At 37.6% G+C, this 27,493-nt stretch overlaps 1 protein-coding gene across 10 annotated transcripts in view; it reads left to right on the top strand.

Annotated features, from left to right (window-relative positions):
• Nucleotides 1-27,493, top strand: part of LOC126558262 (homeobox protein abdominal-A homolog) — a 295,819-nt gene that overhangs the window by 6,316 nt on the left and 262,010 nt on the right. For 4 of the 10 annotated variants that reach the window (XM_050214248.1, XM_050214242.1, XM_050214246.1 and 1 more), the window contains 3 exons: nucleotides 7,389-7,612; nucleotides 7,745-8,083; nucleotides 8,632-8,690. In XM_050214248.1, coding sequence (XP_050070205.1) covers nucleotides 7,389-7,612; nucleotides 7,745-8,083; nucleotides 8,632-8,661 — 593 coding nt within the window. In that variant the 3' untranslated portion in view covers nucleotides 8,662-8,690. Of the gene's footprint in view, nucleotides 1-7,388; nucleotides 7,613-7,744; nucleotides 8,105-8,631; nucleotides 8,700-9,081; nucleotides 9,150-27,493 lie in introns of those variants that run through there. The other 6 variants (XM_050214251.1, XM_050214244.1, XM_050214250.1 and 3 more) reach the window with 6 other exon arrangements.

Below are 27,493 nucleotides of genomic sequence, written 5' to 3'. Positions count from 1 at the left end.
CTTTTTTTGTCACATGTAGTCCCTCGTGTGTGTTGTATATGTCTAAAGATTTATGGATTTTTCTTGGGTTCTTTCGTGATCGTAGTTATTGGCTGGAAACAAGCACAAGAAAAATATATACATTCAAAGGTGATTCCGGCTTGAGAGCTAAAACATTTTGTTAAACGTGTTCTGCGGGTGTGATCAGGTCGATTAATTTTGTCTCGCGGTCCGTGGCTTGGAAAACAAGATTTACCTATAACATCTAGCATCTAGTTTCAGCGTGAAAACTGATCTTATATGCTACGATTCAGACTTGACTAGCATAACCACAAAGAAAGTAGTTAGGTATGTTTGTAGATACAGCATTGTATCGATTCACAAGTGATCCTCACACAGAGTATGACGACGATAGCTATACATTTGTCTCCGATATGATCATTATGGAATCCGCAATTTGTGAGGAAACTCACTAAAAACACTTATTCTCTTATGAATGAGGTACAAACAGTTTAGAAGGTTTACTTCTTCTTTTTCTTGTTGTTGGCTTAACGGCCTACTAGGTTGTGCCGGCCATCGAATGACTTACTAGACTCTTACTGATAAGCACGTAGGCGAATAACCAGTCCTCAATAGGGGAAAACAGTCCCGGATGGGATTTGAACCCCAGTCCTGATGCGTGAAGATTGGCACCGCTGTCGTCTCTACCACCTGCACGCCCTTCCGGGACTAATTTATCTAAAATAAAAGTAACGAGTTTCCACGTTTATGCTCTGCTCTTTTGTACATCTGCTCTCTCGTAAGCAGGTGTGAGACAATCTCTTTGATGGTGTAGGTGTATATCTTTTTATCGCATGCGCATAAAAAGAAATCAATAACAGTTTTAGCTGTATTTCGACACCTACAGCTTCAGCGTCCTTGGAAAAATGTAGACAAAAGGAAAAGAGTTTCTGATAACGGAGATTTTCTCTTATTTTGACGGCTTTAGAAATTGTTAGATGGTGTTTAAACTTTAAATAAGATAGCAAGCGTTATAAATTCATGTTGATAATGGCAATGCAAGAATGATCCACGAGTTATTCTTTCTAAGAAAACCAAAACTGTGTAATCGCTCGGAAGGTTGTTGCAAATTCGTCAGACAATTTTTAGTTGCGAGTATGAACAGTTTCCGCTCTCCTGCCAGCCAAAAGCAAAAATGAAAAAGCATCCGTAATATTTTTACATCACCAGGTTTTGGGTATTTGCATTTGTTCACAGCATCGCCTTTGTTATTTGGAGAACTTTGGCAGTATCGGACAAAAATCGTAGCAAAACTGTCGTAAAATTACTACAGTGCTCGAAACGGTACAGTGTGCTGGGTGAAAGTTGTGCACTCTTCTACCCTATGCTTCGTTTCTCTCAGTGTTCAATCAGTGCTCGCCTTCTGCATCACATGAAAATCGATTTTTCTCCCAAGCTCTATCCATCTTTTGCCCTCACACTGAATCTAGATATTCATGCACCTTCCGGGAAACGTTGGTGTCTGTTTTGTAGCGCGTCTGAAGATTCGCTTTAATGCCACGCCCAGATGGGAAATTCACTGAAGTACTGATGGCACTCTTTCATCTCGCGCACTTATCGTTTTCCTATTTGTTTGTCTGTAGCTGACATTCCCTGTTTAGTTTTGAAACTTCATAGCTGATTGTTTGACGTTGAGAACTAATGTTTAGCAATGATAATATATTTGATTACGTTTCTTATTTGAAACGTGCTATAAGATGTGTGTAACCGGCATAAGAAATGTTTTATCTTTATTTAACGGCTGACAATAAGCAATGGTATTTATTGTATAGAAGATTAGGCTAGACATTGTACATAAATATATTTAAAAAAAAAAGGACATCTAGCTACAATATTTCAAAATATGTTGATGTATCTGCGATTAATGGATATTGTACTAGATGCATCTTCTTCATTTTCTACAATAAATGTAGTTTTCTTTCGTTAGATGGGAAAACTAAACCCCATACTCCATAGGGCAGGATGTGAAACGCTTTGATTACAAAATTGCTTCATGCAAGCGGTGATAGATTCTTAAGCAATAAGGATATTTTGCAGGATCTCGCCAAGTACATAAACACCCATTTTGTGAAAGTTACACAGTGTTGTATGAAATTCTCCGTAATTTAAACAGTGATTGAAAACATTTTTATTCATTTCTATCGCACCCAAATTGATCGTTTACTTGTTTTTAAGATCGTTTTGTTTGGTATGTTTACAATGGAGTTATAATAAATTATTCCTCTTTCCCATGAGTCTCGGAAGTATCTGCTCACTCACAAATATCCTGCACTGGAAAGCCTCGGTCGACACAACGTCTGGAATCGAATGGTAAATATTTAGATATCCATTACCCGCCGTTGGACTCGTTACCGCCCCCTACGCGGCAGATACACCTTTTTCGATGGAACATACCCGTTCCCAACTAGTGGAGCAACTATGCATAGCAGACAAAATGTAACCATCTTCTATTACAATCATAACAAATAACATTGTTCGCTAATGGGGTGTACAGTTTGTTTTGGTTCGCTTTTCCTGTTTCGGAACCGAATGTTACTGCACCCGAGTGTCGATGGTAACTGTTTGTTGCAATAGCAGTTTAAACTCATTATGGTTAATCAAGAAAATTGAATTCATTTATACTTGATGTCCTATTAAAAACACCACCTGAGCTATAACAAGCTTTCTTTTTTCGAGACCCACTGGTTTTGGGTTGTTTGTTTTTATTTTCCGTTGACTTCATAGCTCAATTGTAATTTGTTACTTTTGTGTCATCCGTTGGTTGCTTTCCATTTGTATGGCATGGCGATACTTGCTTTACATTTTATTTTCCCATTATTACATTGCATATTATTCGTGCGGACACAGACATTTTGCTTTAATTTTTATGGTCAAAGCTGCAAGTAATTAATCTTCTGGTTGTTTGAGCCTGTGATCTAGTGATTGTCACGGTTGGTTGGCTTAGATTTAAAACGAAAGCATGCAATGTAGTGGAGTTTTTAATGCTTCTGGTGCATATTGAAATGAGAATAATTGCTGAGATTCGCAGGAGCGACGAACATTCTGCACCATGAATTAATGTTTAAAATTTCTTATTCCTATCGAAATGTTTCAAGAAAGATATTGGCTCTTCGATATAAAGTTCCGTCGGCATTTGAGTCTCTTGAATAGACGAAGGCACAAGTACACCATGAATAGTTTATCAGCATTAAACAAAATTAATTTCTAGCATTATAATAAGTTCAAACAATTTCCCATCGCAATAGTTTGTTACTTAAAAAATAGTACAACGACTGTAAGTACTTGTTATTTGCACTTTGTTTTCAAGTCATAAGCAGTTTGAACGATATGCACAAACACAACACCAGTAAAGTACATTTTGTGTGTGTATGGCTTCAAGGCTGTGGCTGACGTTTTTTTTTTTTTCTGCAGCCTTTGGAGAATGTAGCAATGGTTCTCGCTTTAATATAAATGCAAATTCCTGTCACTCTTCATCACGTATTCCCTCTTTGTCCCTCAAGACCAGCATGACGTCCATCCCCTGCTATTGTATTTGCTCAGTACCAGAAGAAAAATTCCAATTAACTCTACAGCGTCGTACTACGCTTTGCGGCACACTAACGTGTTCCGGTTGAATATATACGAACCCTTGAATGAAGGGAGCAGAGGGAAAAATGGCCACTGATTCTGCCATACCAATCAGAAAATGAATGTGATTCTTCAGGAAGCCATTTCGTTTTGGGGACCCTGGACCATAGCTCAGATCATGCTGTTTGAGGGTGTGATAATTTAATATCGCCAGTCTGTTCCAGACTGTACCCAAACCTTTGTATGGATCAGCTTTTTCTTGGATGGAGAGTGCTAACTCATATTAATTGTGGTTTCCAATCCCCCATTTGTTCCTATTTTTCAAGTTAAGTTTAACTCTCATAGTATCCGGTTTAATCTTGATGCTTAAAGTTTTTTTGTAATAAATGTATAAAAATTTTTGTTGATTGCTTATAAAACTGCTTTTCGTTATTTGTTTTTCCTGTACTTGCAAGTGCATAAAAAGTATTGAAGCCATTTTGCTGCAGTATACTGATATGAGTGTTTTGGGAACTTTTGCATCACTCCCATTATATTTGTCTGAATGTAGAAAAGGGGATTTCCGAAAACCGCGTGCGGCTTATGCGAATATGGGAGCAAACGCCTAGAATCATTTAGGGTAAGAAATGTGTTTGGAAGACAAAGTTGTAGGGAAAGTCAATGCGTCACGACTCATTTTGATCACACAAAATTGGGGGAGAGCAGTGTGTGCTGCTAAGCTGGAATAAGTTTCGAGGAAATTAAATAGCACGTGGAAATGACACTTATTTATGGCTATCGCTCTTACCGAGGGGTAGATGGGTTGTCTCAACAGCTCCAGCTAGGTAACAGAGGCCGTTAAGATCAACAAAGATATTCAACAATTGTATACAGCTGATCTTCCCATTTGGGTCAACGCCCTTCTGTGGCAATGTCAGAATCGAATTCCGGCTTGATCCATAAATAAAACATTGGCTCAAACCAACGCTATTGCATGTCGCACATGGAAAATCCTTTAAAAATTTACATACGAAGCAATGCAACGGGTAGAACGATTCAAGCAAGCAAAATGGAATGTTTTTGATGCAAAGACGACGAGAAACAAAGCCAAGATTTAGTAAAACTTCGTTCTAACTCGACTTTTTTTCTGTTATTATCAATTTACTATTAGGATGTAGGACTAACTATTTGTGAGTGATATTTATCCATCAACAAGTGTATGATTTTTTTTTTCATGAATCAAGGCTATTGAGCATCAAAGTCTTCTCACATGCCGTCACAAGGGGACACAATGTGGTTCGATGTGGTTAAAATGTACCAATTATGCTACTATTGGAGACACACTAAAATTCAAAGGGCCATTCGAAACAAATAAATTGTATCGTGCTTAACCACATTGAATCTCTTTGTTACTGTTCCAAATGGTACAATGTCTGTAATTCGTTTGTGAGAGTAAATCAGAACTCCATAAAACGCTCTAAAGTGAGTAGTTTAAACGATATGCTAGTGAGGCCATTGATTCATTAACATGTGCAGGATTATCAGCCAGTTCATAGTGCCGCAATAGTTGGTATCGTGGCTACCAACAATGGATCAGTCATAAACAAATTTTATGGAAATTTTCAATATAATGAATGTATTCAGGAGGATATTCTGGAGATATGAAAGTTCAAGAGACACACCCCAGTTTTTTACATTTCAACGATACTTTATTCGATGGTACACTTCCTGAACATGTTTTAACTAACAACTTTAATTTCAATTTAGTATTGGTTGTGTATTACGCATTATGTTTGCAAAATGAAATACATTTTCAAATTCATATGTGAAAGTAATTCGTGTCCACTCCTTTTATTATAAACACTGAAATACTTCAAAGCCCACTATTCCTCGCCGGTTTTGTTTCAAAGATTTTATGGTATTAAATAGTTAAGAAGCCAATTTAAACATACAAAGTGTACTATGTAATCTGATCGTCATCGTCTTGCACAGTTTGGTAGATGATGAAATACTGTGCACAAATGTAATATTCATTACGATACGCCCGATAGTTAGGGACAGCAAAACAAAACAAAACAAAATCGCACAGCAAAAAAGCGGTGAACACTGCCTGAAGGTGTACGGAACTGTTGACCACTAGGGTTGACAATAATTGGTTTTATGATGGTTATAATATAATCAACAACGTGAACACGTGATTTTATGTTCTCATTACCACTTTCTATTCACGCAGGTATGGCTGATGTGTTGGCTATTACTCTTAGCAAGTGCATTCTTTGAATGCTTGGCCTCAATGGAATACATTTGTACTCATTTGCTAGCGTGTCAAAGACCGTTTGCAGTGGTCAATTCGATGCGGATGGAGCAAACGTATAGGCCTTTGATGCATGGTAGGCGCGTCATAAATAGCACTGCTTTACGACAAAACACCACTGTTGAGCGCTTCGTTTTCAGAACCAGAAGCGTGTCTTGCCTTAGGTCAGTTACATGTATGGTGACTATGAGAGTGAGCATCGATTAGTACATTGATTTCAGCCACCTACGATTTGCCTTTTTATTATTGCAAAGCATTGTTCTGTGCAAAGCATGCTCTCTAGGATTGTACATCAGGATAGCAAACACTAGAAGCGTCGTTATGTGCGGCAGTGAAACTGCGTGTAGAACCCAACAACTTAACGGTTTATAGAAACTTCAACAATTTGGTGCCAACAAACAAGCAAACATCGATCCCCATAGGATGCCATTCCCCTGGGCAACATACATACATATTGTTCGAATCCGTTAACGTAGTGATGCACTCCAGAGCAGTATCTGAAGGTTTGGGTTGTAGGAAATGCAGATTGGGGTAAACTATGCCTTCATCAGACATGGCAGGACGTGAGCAGTAGGATCTGTTCCTTCCTTCGATGAGCTCCATTGCGAAAGAATTTAATATCAGACGGTCATAAATACTGCTCTAGCCGCATCTTTCTTGCTTGCTCAATGACGGTTGTCTTCACCCTCAGACGTTTCCTACAGGAAAAAAAATTAACTTTCTCCTTTTAGTACAGTCCTTCACCGTTTGTGTTGCTCTTTCACTCGAGGGGTTAAACCTATTACAGCAATTCCCTGTAGTCTCACTGATAGTGGAATGTCAGCAATTTACGACCGTCATATTTCATCATCAGCGGGGAAATTCGAGCTAACCACACTTCCCTTAGCTTTGGACACACCTTCGTGCGCCGACGTGCTGTAGATTTTGAACGAACAACTTCAAGCAGTCAAGAGCGACGGACGATAGCAGTTTGGTGTTCAACACACTCTCTTCTTTGTTATGGATGAAAAGCCTAGTGTACGTCGAGGTGTGAAAGCGGCCATCTGAAGTCAATTAATAGGTGTTTAAGAATAGAACCTATGAAAGATTTTCTTTAAACTTTAACTGTGTACCCAATATTATGGCGTAGGCAATGTGACAGAATGGATTGTATTGCTCTTAGCGGGAACCATTTACACGTTGAGTGCAATTCAACTGGAGCTAAACTTGAGTAGTATTGGTGTATACCTTTTGACATTCATGTTTAATTTTAAATACGCTCGAAATGTCTCAAAGGTGTGCTGCAAGCTTACCACATACACTACAAATCTTCTCATTTACTGTCTTGATCAATGTGACGATTAATTTATTCCATACGAGCGTTGAACGGTCGGAAGTTAAGGCAATCATACTGGAGGAAAAGAAATTTACAACATACTCTACAAAACCAACATTGGTATAACAAACGAAACGAAATGTCTTTCTTCAGAGCAACTTTCCTCCGTTCTAGGTCCCAACGGATGTCCCCGCCGGCGCGGTCGTCAAACCTACACACGGTTTCAGACACTTGAGCTGGAGAAGGAATTCCATTTCAATCACTATCTCACCCGCCGACGAAGAATCGAAATTGCGCATGCCCTGTGTCTAACGGAGCGACAGATTAAAATCTGGTTCCAAAACCGTCGAATGAAATTAAAGAAAGAGCTTCGTGCAGTCAAAGAAATCAACGAACAGGTATAAAACATGCACGAGTATTGATTGTGCAGCCGTAATGAAATTGCATTTCATTTAAACGATTGATTTTTTTATCATAATTACACAAAAACCGACCCCGTCTGGTCATTTTCCATCCTGTCTCTTTAATAGGCCCGACGTGAGCGCGAGGAACAAGACAAAATGAAAAACGAATCGCTTAAATCCGCCCAACAGCATCACAGCCAAAAGCAAGGCCAGCAAGAACACACAATTGTTGGCTCTCAGCAAAGCAGTAACGGTGCTGGAACAGGCGGTGGAGCTGGCGGTGGCGGTGGTGGTGTTGGAAGCGGCGGCAGTACTGGAAACCTCGGAAGCCACCTGCACCATCCGTCAATCGTTTCGCAAAACGATCTGAAACTTGGACTTGGCGGAATGGGTGTTGGCGTCGGAGGGAATCTCAGTATGATGGGAGGTCTGGATAATAAAACGAATCAAGACATCCTGAAAGCAGTTAGTAAAGTTCATTCCTAAGCCTACCCCTACCAAAACCAAACTAAAAAAAAAAGAATATTTCATTCCGTTAGTTCCGCTTTTCAATTCTATTCAATCTTTTTTTTTTCTTTTTGCAATATTTTAGAAATTTGTTAAATTTTCTTAAATACTTAGACCCCGTTGTAGCTTCGCATATTCAGCGGCGGCTTACTAGAGCTACTTCCTTCGTTTTGAATTGGATAATGAGTTTAATTTTTGTTTTCAATTTTATTAAAAATTGCAACATTGTAGAAAATGCAACAGTTGGTATTACATGACCGTTTTGAAACTGCCTTTGGCGTCGGTTTTTTTGGCCTGCTCGCGAAATGAATTATTTTTATTAATATACCTCACTGAGCTTTTTGGTTGCGTATTTGTGTTCGGTTGCATACGTATGATACATTTGCATTTAATGAAAAGCAAAACGAAAACTATAAAAATATTTTCCATGACATTTATTCGATAAACACACAAACCCATGGAACTAAAGTTTCTTTTCTATGACCCGCTATTTCTTTCTCTTACAGGTCATGCAACATAATAAGCGATGGGATTAATTTTCTTTTCGAATATTTATGAAACTCCAATGCAAACCTTGTAGACGTAAACAACCAGAAATAATATGAAGCAATCATACCGTTATCAAAGATCTCTTGTTAGTTGGAGGAAATTCAGTTGGACATCATTCGTATATAGAACTTTTGCAAACTACTTATGTTGAGCCAAACGATATCAACCATTACTCCTGAACATCCTTTTTCCCTCGTACCTACTACTAACAGCTTATGGATTGTATCTGCATTCATGCATTTTATTCTATTCGTTTCCCTGATTAATTCTTTCTTTTTCTCTTTCTTTTCATTACTCTTAAATGCACCCGTTGTCCCTTATTATGATTGTTTTGATTGGTGTCCTCTTGATGATCACAATTTAACAACATCTGTGAACTTAAACGCTAAACTATTTTCCAACTGTAGCACAAACTTGAATACTAGCTATGACTGGTTTGATTTAGAGTATTGTTATAAACACACACACACAGACAGACAGTCAGACACGCATACAAACTCCTGCCCAATCAAACAATCGTACCCTCAGATGCTCCGCAACAGAAGAAGGAAAGTATGATACATGTTTCCTACCTGGTTGAAGAAAAAATAACTCGAAACTGCATCAAAAAGCAAGCCAGCAACTATAAATTTGCTAAAAAAAACTTCCTACGAAAGCTCCTCAACAACTCCTCCACAACATCCGATGCAATTATGGACTAACAACAACAGCTAAGGATCCCGCAAAGCAGCCAATAACCTAATGGATAATTTATAGAACATCAAAATCACATAACATAACAAGGAAATAGTGAAAAGATAGAAAAGAGATTCCGGAAAACGTGTTAAAACCAATGTAACAGTTGTAATGAAAGCAAAAGGTGAACAAAATCAGAAGACTACCTTCCAAATCAAGCAAGCATCATACCAACTTCAGAACTATAGCATTGCTCGACAAGAAAAATCGAAAAAAATTAGACAACTATGATTGCCTATACGTATTTTGCCACACAGCCAACTAATGATGTAAGTATGTTTTGTAATGTCATACAAAAAAGGGAGGAATACCATACAAAAAAAATAACACAGTAACGAAACGAAGCAGGACGAAACTTAACGCAAAAAAAGAAAAAACGTAAATCGATAGGTGCATAATGATAAGATAGCGAAACAAATGAACAAATATACGTACTAGAAGATAAGAAGCAGATAACTATTTCTATACACATTGCGATTCCTATTGTACTGAAAGTAGATGGTATGCTTGAGTAACGAATCCATGCCACCTCTCCCCTTTTTCCTTATCGAAACAATTTTCCTTATAAGTTAAACGAGTCCAGTGTCCAATGTGTAATTTAGGTTCTAATTAATACTAATATATGATGATCATAGTTGAAACACATTTTACCCGCAATACATGAGGAACGCAGGGCAAACAGACAGATCTACTCAAGTAAGCTTATACCTTTTCCTTTCAATTGAATAGTTCGAACACGTATGTAGTTCGATATAAGAAACCAGTGTTTTCCCATCTCGCAAAAGTCCAACAAGCATGGAGATGAGGAAGAATCGTACAATTACACATTCGACACATGCTCAGCGTAGCACGTCTGTATGGTCGAATCAAACTGTCTTAATGTCTGAAAAAAAAAACAAAATCGTTAAATTAAATTAATCAATCTCAAGCTTAACATGATCGTTAGTAGTCTAGAGTACATTTTCGTTTTCGTTTTCGTTTATTTTTTTTATCGTCTATTATTGTAGCACCCGTCCCGTCTTTTTTCTTCGTACTATGTTTTGTTTCTGATTTGTACGTAAGCATAGCGTTAGACATTAGGTTCATTTTAAATAAGACCATAGAGATAGGAACGCTGTTAAAGAATCGTTTTAGCAAAAGCAATCGAACGAACGATCAAACGTAATCGCAACTATCTGCAAAACGATTGTGCGTGCGTTTTCACTGTTTTGGATTGATTGAGCAGCAGCAGCAGCAGCAGCAGCAACAGCAAACTCGAATTGCGCTTTATCGAGCGCTCCCCATATACGTAATTAAACATTTAAACTTTATTTTTAAGGTGCGATGTTTACACTAAAGCATATGTACAAGAAACTTTAACAATTTGTGACATAAGTGAGTACATTAGTCAATAACAAGCAAGCAAGCAAGCAAGCAACTTGCCAACGTAAAAAACAGAACGTATTTCCTCCTTCATCCTTCATGCAAAATTTGTTCGGTCGTGGGACAGAGAACAGGATTCAGCTTCTACATTGACCTGCATGGAATATCCATATATTGCAATGTAATGCCATTAAAACATTGCATTCTACTCACTATGTACACCTCAACAAATATTAATGACGTAAGAGCAAATCTGTCCATTTGTTAGAATTAATGCGAAGAAATCACAAATAAATATATATATACATACATACATACACATATAAACATAAATATACACATTCATGTGACTAGTGTATCAATAACCGAACGCAAATGTGGTAGATCTACATGAGCAGGTCAAAAATGGCCAAACTAAAGAATCTAACTAAACTAAAACTAATTTTCCTTAATACTCTCACACTCATATTGTTGAGTCAGATCAAATCGAAAAGAAACTCTTTGGAAAGCTAATGCTGTTTCTTTTTTTTTTTTACAAACTTTTAGTTATTTTAAATAGTGCTGAAAACTGCAGCAAACTCAAATTGTTCAATGTTTTGTTGCTACAGAATCATATTTGCTCTTTGGTTTTGGGTGCTGCCATTTCGAAAATGGTTCACCATAATTGATTGATGTGTTAAAATGATTCAGTTAACTGTTCGTTCCCTTTGTTTCCGTACGTTTGTGTTGAATTAAATGAATAATTTATCAAAAAAAAAAATTGTTGTTAAATTTAGTTTGATCATCGTTCAACAGTCAATGTCTATTCATTGCTTGGAACAAAAGATTAGCTTCAAAAAAAGGAGTTACAGAGAGTATCGCTGTGTAACGGAAAGTACATGACTGTATTTAATGAACGGTAAATAAATGCTTGTGATTGAATTTTTGTGTGTTATTTTACAAGGATAAAATTCGAACATATTTAAAATGAAATACGTAAATAAAACCAGAATTGCATTATAGAGACAGAAAAGTCATTCGTAGCGTAAGGACCTTCATCGACTGTAAACCAGGTTTTTTGTTGTTGTTAAGATTAGAGTACCCACTCGGCAACTAAAGTGAGCATTATCGCATAAACAGCAACCATCATGTCCGGTCAAAAATGCCACCATGCCATAACTGATGCATTGAAACTCTCTATCATACACTTGTAACTATAACGTGCACGTGGAATTCATTGGCTTAACTTCTTCTGGATCTCATTCAAAATCCCATGGACAAATGTGGCATAATCAGATGGCGTACATTTCTTAATCGTAAGTTAATTAAGCATGGACTGGACGAATGTGACAGGTGTTCAATTGCTCAACGGTGAGCAAATAAATAAAGCAGCACTCCTTTAGAATGCTACCCTTGAATACGTAATCTGGTGTAGGATATAGGTTCGAATAAAATGTAAACAAATTTCAATAGCATGTGTGTGTGTGTGTGCGCAAACGGGGAGGAACAACAAAAAGAAACCTTAAATGCTGGATTGTTTTTCTACATGACGGTGTAATGTCTTCTGGAAAAAAGGCACAAAAGAAATAAAAGTGTAATAAAATGTATGATTCTAACGAAAAACAACGATGTAGTTTTGATCGATACGTGTGACACATTCTTCGATAATAATGTTTTCGACTGGCATTATACAATCATCCTTCTCTACACAATTCAAATTCGTTCGTTTTACTTGCATCGACGATCTACTAGGCAAGTTGTGAAAGATTCTAACCGTATGATATGAAATATTGTCCACTTATATGATTTGCTTCGGGCATGGCATCGCCAGACTTTGAAAAAAAAAATGGGGATTTATTTGTAATATGATAAGATAAGTGAACAACATTCCCATCACCTTCATCCTGCCATAAACCGGTTCGACGGGTTCTACATTTAGTCCTTTGTCGTTGGCGGTCATACCATCCAATAATTCAACCGACCCCCTATTTATTGCAGCTTTTCCAAGCGACCAACCAATCCCCGGCATTTCTGTTTCAGCTTACTACCCCTAACCTAGTGAAATTTGCCACAACCATGTTCGTTGCGCGCAGGAACACTACCTTTGTTTCGAGGCCGGCTTGTGAAGATTCTAAAAAGTCCCCTTATTTTGATAATTTACGTGCCAGCCATTTATTTCCCAGCCTCCGCCCTGCTAATCAAAATCAACGATGAAAACTTTTTAGCGCTTGACGAAGATTAGTTTTTGTTCGTGTTGTGCTTTAATGTGTTGTGTACAACGATTGTTTAACAGTTTATCTAGTTGAAGTGAAGTGTCGGTTGATATTTAAGATTCCTAGAAACAGTAATACAGATTGAGTTCGATTCATATAAGTTGAGTGAGTTTAGAAAATGTTTCTAATGTTTAGTCGTCCCATTGTGGTGGTTAGACGTTTAGCCTTTATGAAATGAATAACAAAATTTGAGGTATTTAGAAAGAATGAATTTTAATTATTTATTTATTTATTTATTTATTTACAATTGAATATGACGGTCCAGTGCCGTATTGTCAACACCACTTGTGTTGAATGAATTTTAATTAATTATTAATAATTTTATATTATTAAACAATCTTTCCATGTCTTGCTTTGAAATTGTTAGCTTACGAAAACTAAAATCGTTTTCCTCTAGTGCTAACCACTATGTCCTTGCAATGTATGTGAAGCGTGTTTTATCAAAGTTAAATGAGGAACCGATTGTAGAACCAGCCTTCGGTTATGGACCAAGGCAACAAAAATGGTGACGTGAACCTACGCACTTTTTTCCCCATTCCCAAATATTTCTGACTCGATCATTTATAGCCTCGAGGCTTTACAGCGGTTTTACAAACCGTTGAAAACCTCCCAAGCGCAACCGATGCCAACCACGTTTTTTTTTATCCTCTTCACACAGTTTTATTTTCGTGGATCGATTTTTGTGCTTTTTTCCCCCTTTTTTGTTTAAGGCCCGCTATATGGTTGACTTCGTTGGGATGGAAATGCTGCATTTATAGTAAATGCCACACTGCCATGGTTTCCTTTCTCATTCAGTCCAGCACGCACGGCGGCTACATTGTCGCATTCGGTCTCTTACCCCTCTATCAACTCTTTTTCTGCAGCAAGCATCTCTCTCGAGAATCCTTTTCAACATTCTCTCCCGCTCACAGCGAAGGGTGCGGTAATATGAAAGAGACAACCTTTCGACGTGTGGAACAAGAAGCATAAAGGTTGCCGAAAAACCACCAGCCGAAAATGCTGCGGAAAGCAATCGCGTCAGCCGATCGTACATAGGAAAGGCAACATTTTACCAGTGTGGCCAGCGGTGGTCGTGGGCGATGCCAGTTTTATTCGACTGCGCCGGAGCCTCGCAAAGGACTGAAATTTGTTTGCTGCTCTAACCTGCAGCGCTGCGAGGAGATTCTTGTTTTGTTCCTGTCTCCATCACAACCACCTTTGTTTCGTACTGTTTGCCATGTAAAAGTTCGACCAAGCTTCGGCACTGTACGCCTCCCCGCGTCTAATCTCCTGGGTGGATTTATAATTTTCAGTTCTCCCGTTCAAGCTCGACGCATGGTATAGCTTAAAAACATGGCATTATTGTGCTCTCTGTTGGCCTACGTCTTTCGTTGCCATCCTCGTCATACGATGATTTGGTTTTTGACAGTTCCACCAACTTAGGGCCGGTGGTGACAGTCTGCAGATTCTCGTTTGTAGCTTACCGCACTGAGTGTCAGTTCTTGCTAACCAGACGCACGATTACATGGTGTGTTTGCTGTTTTGGAATCTCTTGCGTTAGTGCAGTGGGTTAGGCTCTAGCGATGGGCAGTTTTATGCAAAAAATCCGCACTCGCTCCGAAAGCAAATATGCGCGGAGGTTTGTGCATCGACGCGTGTTGAATAGTTTTGTGAATCTTATCGTTGGTGCAAAAGTCAGTGTATTCGGTTATAGTGTGTGGTGAAAACGTCAATATATTCGTCCATGTTTCGCAAAATGTGTGTTTCATCTCGTTACGAAAAGTGTAGCTGCCGTTTCATTCAACATCGATAATGCAACGGGCAATGTTTAATGGTTTTGTGATACGGTGATAAGTTTTAATGTGAATATGTTAAATTGCGCCGCTAAAGGTTATGGTGATTACAATGCTATAATTTTGCAGTCAACGTCATCTTTGAAGTCAAGGTACAATTGTATTAGATTATCCAAATTTAAATTTTATTTAAGTGGCCCTACACATAGCTAAATAACTGAGCAAAACATAGTTTTCTGCTTCAAACGAGGAAGTTTTCTTCCATGGTTCTTGTTCCTCCCTTGAATATGTTTTTTTATGATAGTGCCATATATGTCTACCTAAGCAAATTACCAAACAAAACAGGCAAAACGCCAAAAAAAGGTTTTGGCTGAGATAACCCATAAAAAGCATTCTGCCGTCGTCCAGCTGGTAAAAATGTTTGACTGTTTTATACCCTTCCTTATGCATCCTTTTCAAGCCTTTCTCTGCAAACAGGAAACCTTGACGATCGGACGCAGAGAAAAGGCAAGGTTGATTATGTGTTGTGTGAAAAGGTTCATTTGGTAAAGCCAAACATTTGTTTCGGACTTTCTCCAAAATTGATTGAAGGTCTTCCAAGGAAGAAATGTAACCAAAAGGAGCCCCGGGCTAGAATTGACTGTAAGCTGCTGTTAATGTTTTTTAAATATATTTAAATTATTTATTAATACCGTCTCAATGCTTTCGATTATTTTTGATTGCTTTCGACTTAAAAAAATGTTTCGTTGTTGAGATTGAGCAATGATATTCTTTTCATACACTCTTTTTGTCATACATTGTTATCATACACATTCATTAAACATATTCCAGCAACCAACTAATGTTTTCAACGTTTTCTGTTTTTTGCTTCTAGGTAACATACATTGCCGTACATTGAAACGTTGTCCGTAAAGGTGGTAAGTGGATGATTTCTCGAAACACTGCTGAAATCCAAGCGATATATGTAAATATTGTACGACTCAAAACACAGTACGTCTCCTGTACTTTGAATCATTTAAATGCCACTTCAATATGAACTACTCAAAGCAAATTATGTAATTCTGCCATCGTCTCAATTGAGAAATAGCTTTCACAGTCGATTAACTGCAACTTTTTGAATTGGTTGCGGTCATATTGCAGATAAGAGTCCCAACAACAAGTTGAGGATAACATGAGACTAAAAAGAAACAGAAACATATTGAATGGTAGCAAAGTTAAAACCGGATATTCCCGACGGATGTATTTTTCGAATAAAATATATTTTATTACACAGCAGACCTATCAATAAGAGTGATTGATTCACTAGCAAAAAAAAAAACGCTAACATTGGTGGTATATAAAAACTAAAGGAAAAAGACTTCATAAAATAGTAAACGTCTAAGACGTTTCGAAATACACATTTTGTTGAATAAAACGTAACTGTTGTTATGAAGTCTTAACCACAGTGTTTAACATTTTCCTTTACATGTAAGGTGTAAGATGCCAAATTTGTTATGCGATGGGAAATATTATAGTGATACACAACAAACTTTTTTTCATTCGAAGAATGTTACCATTTAATGCTTGATTTGCTCATTTTCTGATAAAGCCAAATCAGCGCGCTCGGGCGAGAGAGCAAAGAAATTTGTTCAGGAACAGAAACGGTTGAAGGTACAAATAAAAACAGCAGACATCTCCTTCCTTCCCGCTCAATGGGAAGACGATAGTTATGTCCTTGTCTTTCGCTAACAAAAGGGGACGGGACAGCTATTGGCCTCGTTCACGCGAAGAGTTGGGAATGGTGGCAAAACATGGCTGCTCAAGGCAAAATATTATCACACCCATAAAGGGCGTATTTAATGGCCTATTCGTTTTCTAACTACCTGTTTTGCACTTTGCTCTCTGAGATCAATACGTGGAAGAAACCCGAATTCTCTCTTGTTTCGTAGTGCGCACGCACTGCAAATTTGCAGGGGCTCTCTTTTCTTTGGTTTGTTTGCACAGGGAACTCATTTTCACCTTTCCAGCGAGTACTGTGTTATTCTGAACAATAACCATATCTGAGAATTATTGAGTTCAATTGTTGGGAAAAATTATTTACACCTTGAACAAGAAAAAGAAAAGTTAAATTTTCCAGTCTTTTCAATTCGCGATGCTGTTTAACAATTTGGTGTAAGAAGTAAAAGGCTTGCAATGCTGCAAAGAGCACGATCTAATTGTTTGGAAAAAATACTATCTTTTTTTTATGTATAAAAAATGTATAACTTTTTTTTCAAAAAATATCAAAACAATTAAACGAAGCAACGATGAACATGATGTCTCTACACATCGAAATACCAAAAGCATGCTGAAAATCTTTTTTATAGCGCTACTTAAATTTTCTATTCCTGGGACCAGCTTGTACAAGTTGTCAAACTGTTCACTCTGTTTTTAATTAAAAATCAGATAATCAAATCTGCCCTTCACAGGTCAGAATGAAATTCTTGACTGGTAAAGTGCATCTGTTGAGCCCACTGTGTGCGTTTTGCGATTCTAAAGCGCCATCTTGTAGTCGAGTTTAGAAACATGAATAAGGAAGAATTACTGTTCGAATATGTTATTGCAGGGTTGGTAGGATTATGCAGTTGGTTTTGTAGAATCGTACATTTACTTAGATCCTGGATACGTCGTTACAACATTGTAATAGTAAAGAAAACAAAACAACAACAAAAAAAATCGGTATGGACTACAACTTCATTTCAACTTTCAACCCATTCGTTTTATCTCATCTGCTGTCCTTTTGGAAATTTCTTTCGTTAATTTTATTGTTGTTCATGCAATACAGTACGAATGTTTGTCTTTTTTTATTTTTTTTTATTCGAAGTAATAAAAATAACTTGGTTTTCGGAAAACTAATTTTTAAAAATTGTTCCAAAGCTCTTCTTTTCTTAAACTTATTAGTAAACATAAAAGACAGACAGTTGCTCAAGAAAATAAATTTCTAACAGCTTTCACATTTCTTACAGTAGCTTCTTCATTCGACTAAAAGATGGCGCTATCATCATTACATGCGCACAATGGTCGAGCTCAAACACGTTCGTTTCTACAAGAGAAAAGATTTCGAAAACGTCAAGATAATTGACGTATTTCTAAGCTAAAATTTTTAATTTCTTTTTCTTTGTAACTAGCGAAGATTTTTTTTTTTTTTATTTGAGTGAGATTCGAAACGAAGCTTAGGCGGGACATCTAGACAAATTGTGCTTATCACTGTGATAAGTATTGGCGTCAACTGGATTTGCTGAACCCAAGATTAGAATACAGATTTAAACTAAACCTAGATTTAGGTAGATTAGATTCTTGACTACGAAAATGCTTTGAATGTTTGCTTGTAAGAAGGTATAAATATGTATCAGCATCTCTTAGCAGATTGGAATGCTATATGATGGTTAACATATTGGATGTTTTGCAGTGAATATCGAAAATATGTTACAGTTCATTATTTGAACCTCAAAGTTGGAGGATTTCTCTAGATTCTTTTGTATAGATAATATATTTTCGATGACTTTGAGTTGTTTCAGTAGCACGGTGTTGAGTCTTTGTGACGCATTTACATGTAAACAATATTAAATGAAGGGTCATCACTACATAAAGTACTTCCCTACAGGACATAGAATGTAATGCAACTTTAAGAATAAGTCAATTTTGGCATCTTCATCAGGACAATTTTATTTACAATGACTTGAACATTAAGATCGTAATTGAAAAACTGGCAAACTAGAGAAGCAGTGTAATCCATCCTTCGCGTAAAAGAATTCTTTTTTTCGAAAAAACGTAAGAACCTACGAATACCACGCAGTGGTTTTCCGCTCTACGGGGGGACGGTCCGGATGGGATTTGAACCCCGGTCTTGCCGTTTGAAGACCGGTGCCGATGTCGTCTAAGCCACCGAGCCGCTTCTAAAGATCTTTTAAAAAATGAAACAATTTTTCATTTTTTTCCTTACTCTTTCGGTCACAAGCGGTATCTTCGGTCATCTTCTTTTGACTCTACAGCCTGATTTTATCCTGAATGGATCATAATAGTACAGTATGTTCTGTGTACGGAGCTATAAGAGTAATTCTTAATTCGATTTGTCGTGTGACAACAAATGCGGCTACCACTTCTGCTGGATTATGTACTTTTTTTTTCAAAGAAATTATTAACAAAGCTTCAACCATTTGATTGTCCCTGATTTGATTCGTCTATCCTTTCTTTTTTGAAATTTTTTAATCAAACATATCCTAAATGTACAAGTTGTAGCGTAAAATGTTGAACGAATGTGATATAGCAATTACACAAAACTATTTAAATATTATAACAACCGAAATGCAGCATGTCATTCTTGTCAAATTACAATCTTCTCTCGTTGGATGCAAGATGTAGGCGCTCACGCTTGAAAAATTGATCCCATAGTGTGTTTAAATATTAATAAAAACCATGTCGGAAACATACCTCAGCTTATGGAAATTACCATTACCTACCATCAGTATCCAGAACATACACAATATCGTCACCCTTGGTAAACGTCCATCCTGCGTGTTATCAAACATTGTGCGTTATCTTTACGAAAAGCTGTGCGTACGAAACGCTGAGTCTTGGTAAGCCTGCGTTTGACGCCATTTTATGTGGCACAGCCTGCGGCAAAAAATTCGTTAACTTCTTCTTCGTTGCTTTACAAGTCGAAGGAGTCCTTTTATGTGGCGTCAGGGTGGTCGGAAGAACGAGCAACCGAACACAAAGATAGCAAAGAAACCATTAAGGACATGGTTCGGCGGAGAAAGGAAACTGAAATATTTATCCTCATTAAAAGACTTGGCCCATTTCAAAGATTTATCGTAGCAATTTCCTTGGAGCAAAAATAAACTTTATTATTCAGTACGATGCCACTCGGGGTATTAGGATGGGGTGGTTCAATTGTGCAAGAATCGAGAAAACCTTTTGGACCATAGGGAATAAAGATCTGGCTTGTGGACCAACCAGTGTTGCTGACGTTGCTGATACTTGATCCTGATGCGGGGTCTAGCTGGCATGTGTCTAGGAAAAAACGCAGGCGTGGACTCCATGCTGGGAAGCTGTACGTCCGCGGTGTGCTCACCGCTCGTGCAGGCACTGGAATGGGCGGTGGGTCGTGGATTTTCCATCACGCTCTTTTTCCATGATGGCGAAAACTTCCTTAAGCAAACAATGCGCTACTATAGCGGGTTTATAACCGTAGATTGTGACTCATTCTTATGTTCTTTTCTTCATTACGAGCGTACCAACTAACAATGGACTGGTGATACGCGCCAATTTTGCGGGATGTTTTGTGATTCTTTTGTTTCTTACACTCGTTTTTTTTTTCGTAAGAAAAGTTTTCTTTCGCATCAGAAATAAAATCAATGGTTGAAAAGTGTATCTGTTATTTTGCTTGGTAGAAAAACATCATTCGAGGTTGCGCTGTCTGAAAGATAGATTTATGTTAAAAAATCGATAGCTTTTATGCGTTACTTGTTATCGTAAGAAATTCAACACTTGTTTAAACGTGGTTTAGCTTCTATTTTCTAGTTATTTCATAGTTCTAGTCATTCATTTTATTACTTTTATCAGGACGATTGATTATTAATTGATTCTTGAAATACTTTCTGGACTTCTCGAAAATCACAGCAGTTGAGTAGTTTAGGAACGTAGATGAATAGCACAATATCTCTGATGAATTTAATCTGATAAATTCACAGTAACTAAACAGAACAGACAGTTCGGGAGTGTTGCCAGTGCCACACAAAACTCTCTTATTGAGATTTCAAATGCATGTATTTATTTATTGTTAGTTACTACGGCTTTAACCGAATTGTCAACCAAAATTTGATAATATATTTTTATATTAGTTTAAGTAATGTTGAATTGATTTTGTTTAAATTTCACAAAATAAATATAAAAATGAAAAACATTAATATTGCACGTTGATCTTTCTCAGGATACAGAAGAAGATACAAAACGCAACAAGAGAGCCTTTAAAAGACCATCCTTCAAATTCCTTTGAGATAACTATATTTATTGTTGATGAGATATGTTGTGCGTTTAGACTTCCAAGCAATTCTGACGACTTACAACTTACTTACTGCAGCACATGTTTGATGTTGATGGAAATGTGAAGATTAAAATAAACTTTTCGGATGCCTCCCAAACAGTTCGTTTACCGTAGTACGTAGACACAATACTTAGTTCACACAGGATATGTTTCAACATAAATCAGCATTTGCACCTAATTAAAATCTTATGCACGATGACGCTTAATGTGGTGATGAAAATGGATGCTTTTGCTATGTTTTCTTAACTTTCTTTGCATTGTTGATGTACAATATAAACTGCAGACGTAGCCGCATCACACTTCTGAAGAAAAAATATGAAGATTTTTACTAGACTCTACTAACGACACGTAGCGTATGGTGGGTTGGTATTCTTAATAGATGAACTCGTACCTTCGGGAAGCGTTATGTGAACATTAAGTGATTTTGGAATAGAATTGAAATTTATTTTACCAATTACAAATTATGTCTACAATGTCAGGAATATTGTAAAGAATTACAATAATAAATAGTCCATTTCAGACTCATTTTATCTGTATAACTTAATATATAACTGTCATCAAGGAGGCCTTAGAGAACGGAGGAACAGGAAGGAACAAAAATTAAGTACTCACTGCTTTTCATGATAGCCTTTTTTATAAATATATATATTTTATTTGTACAAACCGATCATGCTTGGGACAAGGCTCAACCCAGAAAAGAAATTCCTTGTGAAATTTTATTCATCCAACAAAACATAAATGCATAAAAAATGAAAAAAAGTCTGTAGAAAACTCTGTAACAGTACTTTTGTACCCTGTACGGCTTGGTCGTATCGGTGAACATCAGTTGTTGACCTTGAAACAAATACAAGTACGTAATTACTTTATTACAAATACAGAACAATATCTATTATCAAACTTTAGTACTAATGGTGCTGTGAATTGTGAAGAAAAATCACTTACACTAGATGTACATATAAAATAACATGTTACAAGGTGAATGGAAAGTCAGTTATATCGAGATGAATCAAATTTCGTACGCCGTTTCGCACACCTTTATGAAACCAACTATGCATTTTTTATGTCACCTTAATGGTCTCGTTGGGATGTTGTGTTTCCCTGCCTTAAATTGGAAGGATGCGTTGAATGTACCTTTTGCGGTGTGACATTGTGTGAATAGGTTCGGGGCACGTATTTTTGATAATATTGCGGTTGTTTTAATTAGAGTGACAGTAAATTAGATACCAGTTAACGAGCACTTAGGCATATGTGCAATGTGTAATGGTTTATGGTTATTGGTTCTATTGGAGAACATGTTAATATGGCAAGAGGGAACGTGACCATACAGCACGTATGAACCATGCCCAAACCCACATGGATAAAGGTTATGTTGCTTGATTTTACGGCTTAAGACGGCGGGATGGCTCAAATGACTATCTGAGGTGTATCCGCAACATCCTTCACTACGGACAATATTAGTTTACAAACGATTGGTTCGAAAAGTGTTTGAAATTTAAAAATGGATTATTTTATTTTTAAAATATTTTATTGTTGAACGCATAAAAGAAGGACATACTTTTGTCACGTCACACGTGCAGGTGCGACTCGGTGGTAAAGGTGACAACGGCACCGGTCTTCAAAAGTCAGGGCCGGAGTTCGAATCCCAACCGAATAGTTTCGCCGTAGTGAGGATTACGTGAGATCAGTGTCGCTTAACGACCAAGAAGGGTTGATAAGAGTGTAAAATTGCGAAAAATGTTCTTTCTTAGCCATGGCAAGGCTATCCATAACAAGTACAAGTATTATGGCTTATTAAACGTATTGCTAAAATGTGTTGTCCAGAAGACAACAATAGGGCGGTCCAGAAGTAAAGACAGTACAGGCGTCCGTATTCATGACCAGGCATCGAAATCTATTCCGATTCTATGCCCGTACGCAGGACTGAAATGGCACGTCAAGATCATTCGATAGTACATGTAGACTTAGGAGTGGCCAGGAATACCATACGATGTAAGGAATGATAATCTATTACAATGTGTTGATAGAAGTTTTGACATCAAGTTCCGATTCATATTTGTCTCTTCTACCTTGAAAGGTGTTGGCTTGCTATATTCTACTTATTTGACTTAATTTTCCAGTGCCAAGATAGTTTGTCTGGTCCAAATAGGTTTTTTATCCAATAACTCGATCAAATAACGTTGAACTCATTGAATTTGAGGCACGCATCAGATAATACACCGTATTGCGATTACTGGAGGTTGGTTTTATATCTTGAGATGTATAATTTTTTCATTTGTTACTTGTTTGACTTGATCTATGACGTTCAGAGGAATGGGATGCCGGACAAAATTGTCAATGCTACCTTGCAAAATATCGGTTAGACTACCACTGAGCCACTAGGCCGTCTTATTTTACAGTTTAAACCAACTTAAACTACTAGGGTAATTTTTTTAAATGTTGTTGTTGTTGCAGAATATCTGAAAAGCGCAAACATTCAACGAACATAGAATAAAAGTGGGAGGCCGGTGGTGTAGGCGATATCGGCACCAATCTTCTTTCTGCAGGATCGAGGTTCAAATCCGGACCGTCCCGCCATAATGAGGAGTATTATAACTATCCAACTACGAGGTATCGGCAAGTCTAGTAAGCCATTCGATGGCAGGGCATGACCTTGGAAGGTCGTTAAGCCAAGAAGAATAATAAAAGAATGAAAACCGATAAAGATTGTCCCTTTCCAATATAATCTTTTCAAGGAGTTTTGCTTGGAAATAAGGAAATAATTCTACATTGCTCCATTAAAATTGTAATTATATCAATGGCTTCTCTGTATGTCGAGTTTTATACTGGTGCTGGTGAAATGGCGAAGCAAAATATGATTACGTCAAATCAAGAAGGGGAAGTCTTCTAACATTGGTGATGGGGGACGCATGGTTGGCGCAATGTTGGTGCGATGATATTTTGTGGAAAAATTTCAATCCTAATTTCACGCGAACCAAGCACGTTGCAAGAATAAAGTCGAGCCATAGTGTTATTTTTCCACGCGAAAATCCAACTTCTGGAAGTCACATGCTGCTCCCATTATATAAGGAAAGGATGGAAAGTTGATAACATTTGCGGCAGCCCGCTTCCCTATACTGGTGAACGTTGGCTCAAAAATGGCGATAGTAGAAACCTGCAAAGTCCTGCTCTGCCTGCCAGCCGTTCGTGTCGTTATCCTTATTGATCGCCGTTCGTGTCTTAACGCAAGAGGAGTGTTTGAAAAGTTTTTCGCTTTTCCCTAAGGCACCCGCTGCCGTAGGATCTTTTCCCATTAAAATGTTTTTTTTTCTTATAAACATAAAAAAGAGATATAGCAGGCTATTAAGACGATAAATCCTCCGCTTTCCGCAATCGCCTCATTCGTCCCTATTTACTTTTACATTGTGCAGCCGTTTTTTCCTCATTTGGCTGATCAACATCGACCACTGTTTTCCCCTGGTGAATCGTTTGGTAGCTGTACAATTTCTGCTCCAGTAGCACGTGCAATAGAAACGTACGCATTCGCAAGAATATAAACCAACCATCCCTCCAACCGAAATGGAAAACTATATAAAGCCACTCTACGATTGTTTTTGGAGATGTTTCTAACAATAAACGAGCAACAAAACGTTGGGTTTTTTAAAGTGTTAAATTCAATAATACGAGTAGTCTTACCAAACTGCTTTTGGCACTAATCAAGCAAGAATTTAATGTCAAAATCACCTTTCTAAAATTTCAATTTCACTTTCATATTGCTTGTTTGCTAAATGTAATTTCTATTTTGAATGTATTTGTGTTATTCGAGCTTAAAAGATTCTAACCATCAACATAATGTGGACGAAGCTTTTAAAGTGCCGTAGCACAACCAATTTATTCTAAAGAATGGTTTCTCCTTTTTATGCAAGTCTAAAGGCTAGTAGTGGCTAAACCTATCGACGCACGTAACCGTTGTATATCTTCATAATGTGCTCATTTTTTCGCTTTCATCCTCGTGTTTGCCACCATCGTTAGGCTTATGTATTTGTCCTTTCATTGTACTGAGATATTTCATGAGGCTGCCCGGAGCATTTTCTGACGATGCGGTGCCTTTTTGGGTGCCCCCTCGAGTGTGCCATGCGAACCGATAGCGAGGGTTTTTGGTTCAGGCCGGCAAGAAATTGGCTAGAAGAGCGCTACGGAAATGGAGACCATCGGTTTCGATTTGGCTCAAGTAAAATGACGGGTTGGTGGAGGTAAGGTAAAACCGTACAAAGTTGGAAGATTTATTAATTTAATGGCCCCCCAAGGTCTACAAGATGGCAAATGCCGAAACCTGCAGATGCGAGTAAAATAAAATTTTCATAAATTCTCGCAACAACTTCTTTTGCATCGCTGCGATCGTATTGAGTTGGCGAGTTACGTTGTTTTCGGCGATGTTTGGAACGTTGCACGATGTACACGGAAACACTAACGAAGATGGCTTCATCTTCGAGAGTATGTTAAAACCTTGACCGTCCACTTCGAATCAGTTTTGTCAATTCATTCAATGGTGGCCATTTTGGCGTTCCAGTCGTTCAGTTTCTTACGGAAAATTCTTGCTTCTTGTATCTACCAAACGGCAATTCTTCAGCTTGCAATTGCTGTAGTATGCATTTGTTATTCATTCCTGCTTTGTCGAAAGCGATACTCAAAGAGCAGGTCTCGATTCGCCGGAAAATGCCAGACGTACCCTCTGCGAAAGGACTGAAACCAAAAGTACGGATGATGGGTACGCATGAGGTTGTTTTCTTCCCTTGCTTTTCTCGTGCTTTCATGATTGGTTTACAGCCATGCGACTTTGCCATACGTACTCTTGATATTTATTATTTAATCTGTTCCTTCATTTTGCATTTCACTCACGTGCAGCGAAAAATATATCTTTCATTTTGCATATTTCTGCAAGGTATGTTATTCTTCGTCTACTTGCTTCGTGCAGAAACGTCTTCAGTTCGGTTCTCCGGAAAAATCTCATGCCCGTTGTATTTTAGGTCATGAGGTTAATTAAATGATGTTATTCTTATGTTAGGTAGCCCAGAATGATTTTTGACAATGACCACGGAACGCAAAATATTCAAAGCTTTTATGAATTTAACGATTTCGTTGCAATATTGGAAGTCAAATAAAATGTAATAAAATAGTTGACATGTGTCTTGCTGTTTCGTGCAGTGAAAAATGCTACAATCTGAGCAGGTTTTACGTCTGGAGCAATTATTTCATTGAATTCTTCAGCATTCAGACGGTAACAGCGATTGCGAAGCCGGTCTTGAGGAGGCAGGACCGGTAATCGAATCCCATCCTGACCATACCCCAGTAGGGAGGGTTGACTATCAAACTACGGGGTAGCAGCCAGCCATAAGGAGGCTGGCATGAGCTAGCAAGAAGAAGAAGAAACGGGACACTAAAAGCACCTACACTTTACAGACTTGCTATTTAGGTTATAAGTTTGTCATGATTATAGGTAAGATGTCTAACTTTATTACCAACTATCGATCAAAAGTTAAGAACGGTTACCTAAAAACACCTGATACAGATGGACTATGACCGGAACTGTCTATACAAATGATCAATCAGTAAAAGTTTAAAACTATAAGCACATTTGTCAAGGACCTTACGACCACCGTACCAATATTTCACATAAACTAACACACAGTCCTCAGAAATGGGCGGATCAACAAAAAAACGATGAGGCTTAAATGTAGTTTACCTAAAATATATTTGTCCTCCTCCTACGTCGTCAACGCGTATTCATTTATGATGGCTCATATTGTAATGGCTTTTGCATTTTTTACGAACAGGTACAATCCACAAGGTCATATCTACCATTAAAGCATGTTAGGTCGTCAGTTTCTTTGCCGATACGAACATTTTTTAAGTGCCTGGAGAGAGAGTTAACAATAGAGCACCTACTACAATTCCATACTCATAATTATAATTCATGGTTGAGGTTGAACTGTGTTTCAGTTTCAAATTATGCTATCGTCTTTTTATGTGTTTTGACAGAGCAATAATGTTTTCTTGTGACCTTCAAAACGTATAAAAAGTGTACCATAAAAACTTTTATTTACACTTTTTAGCCCGCCTAAGAAGCGTCCGTGTATTTCAATGGAAAATTGGTAATTAGTGCGAACTTTTAATGTGCACGGACCGTCATGGACAACCAGGATTGCCATTGCAATGTATTTAGTTTTCTTTACCTTTTCAAAAACTCGACGTTCGTTGTAGTTTCATGTTTCTTATTGATTAAAATTATCCCAGCGTCCAGCGGAGTTATTGATATTCCAGAATGCGGAATTAAATAAACTATTTTTTATACAGTCAACTCAACAAACAAATTGTTGCCACATATATTGTGGTAGCACAATCTTAACTTTTCTTAATACTAGACCCACGTGTAAGATGCTGCATATTGCATTGAATTCTTCAATCTTATAAAACTAAGATTTCCTGGAAAAAAGTTTTGAACTAAAAATAAAGCTTTTGTCTCAAAAAGACAGTAACTATAGCGGTGTATACATGGCCCATTAAAGTGATCGTGAGCTTGCGAGTTCGTAGCCACAAACTTAGATTTATTTTTATGTATATGACTCCATTAAGGTAGTTAATTTCATTCCACACTTTT

The sequence above is a fragment of the Anopheles maculipalpis genome, chromosome 2RL (genome assembly GCF_943734695.1).
Source record: "Anopheles maculipalpis chromosome 2RL, idAnoMacuDA_375_x, whole genome shotgun sequence".
NCBI lineage: Eukaryota > Metazoa > Arthropoda > Insecta > Diptera > Culicidae > Anopheles > Anopheles maculipalpis.
Note: the sequence above shows the minus strand (reverse complement) of the source record. Positions and strands in the feature narration are given on the sequence as shown.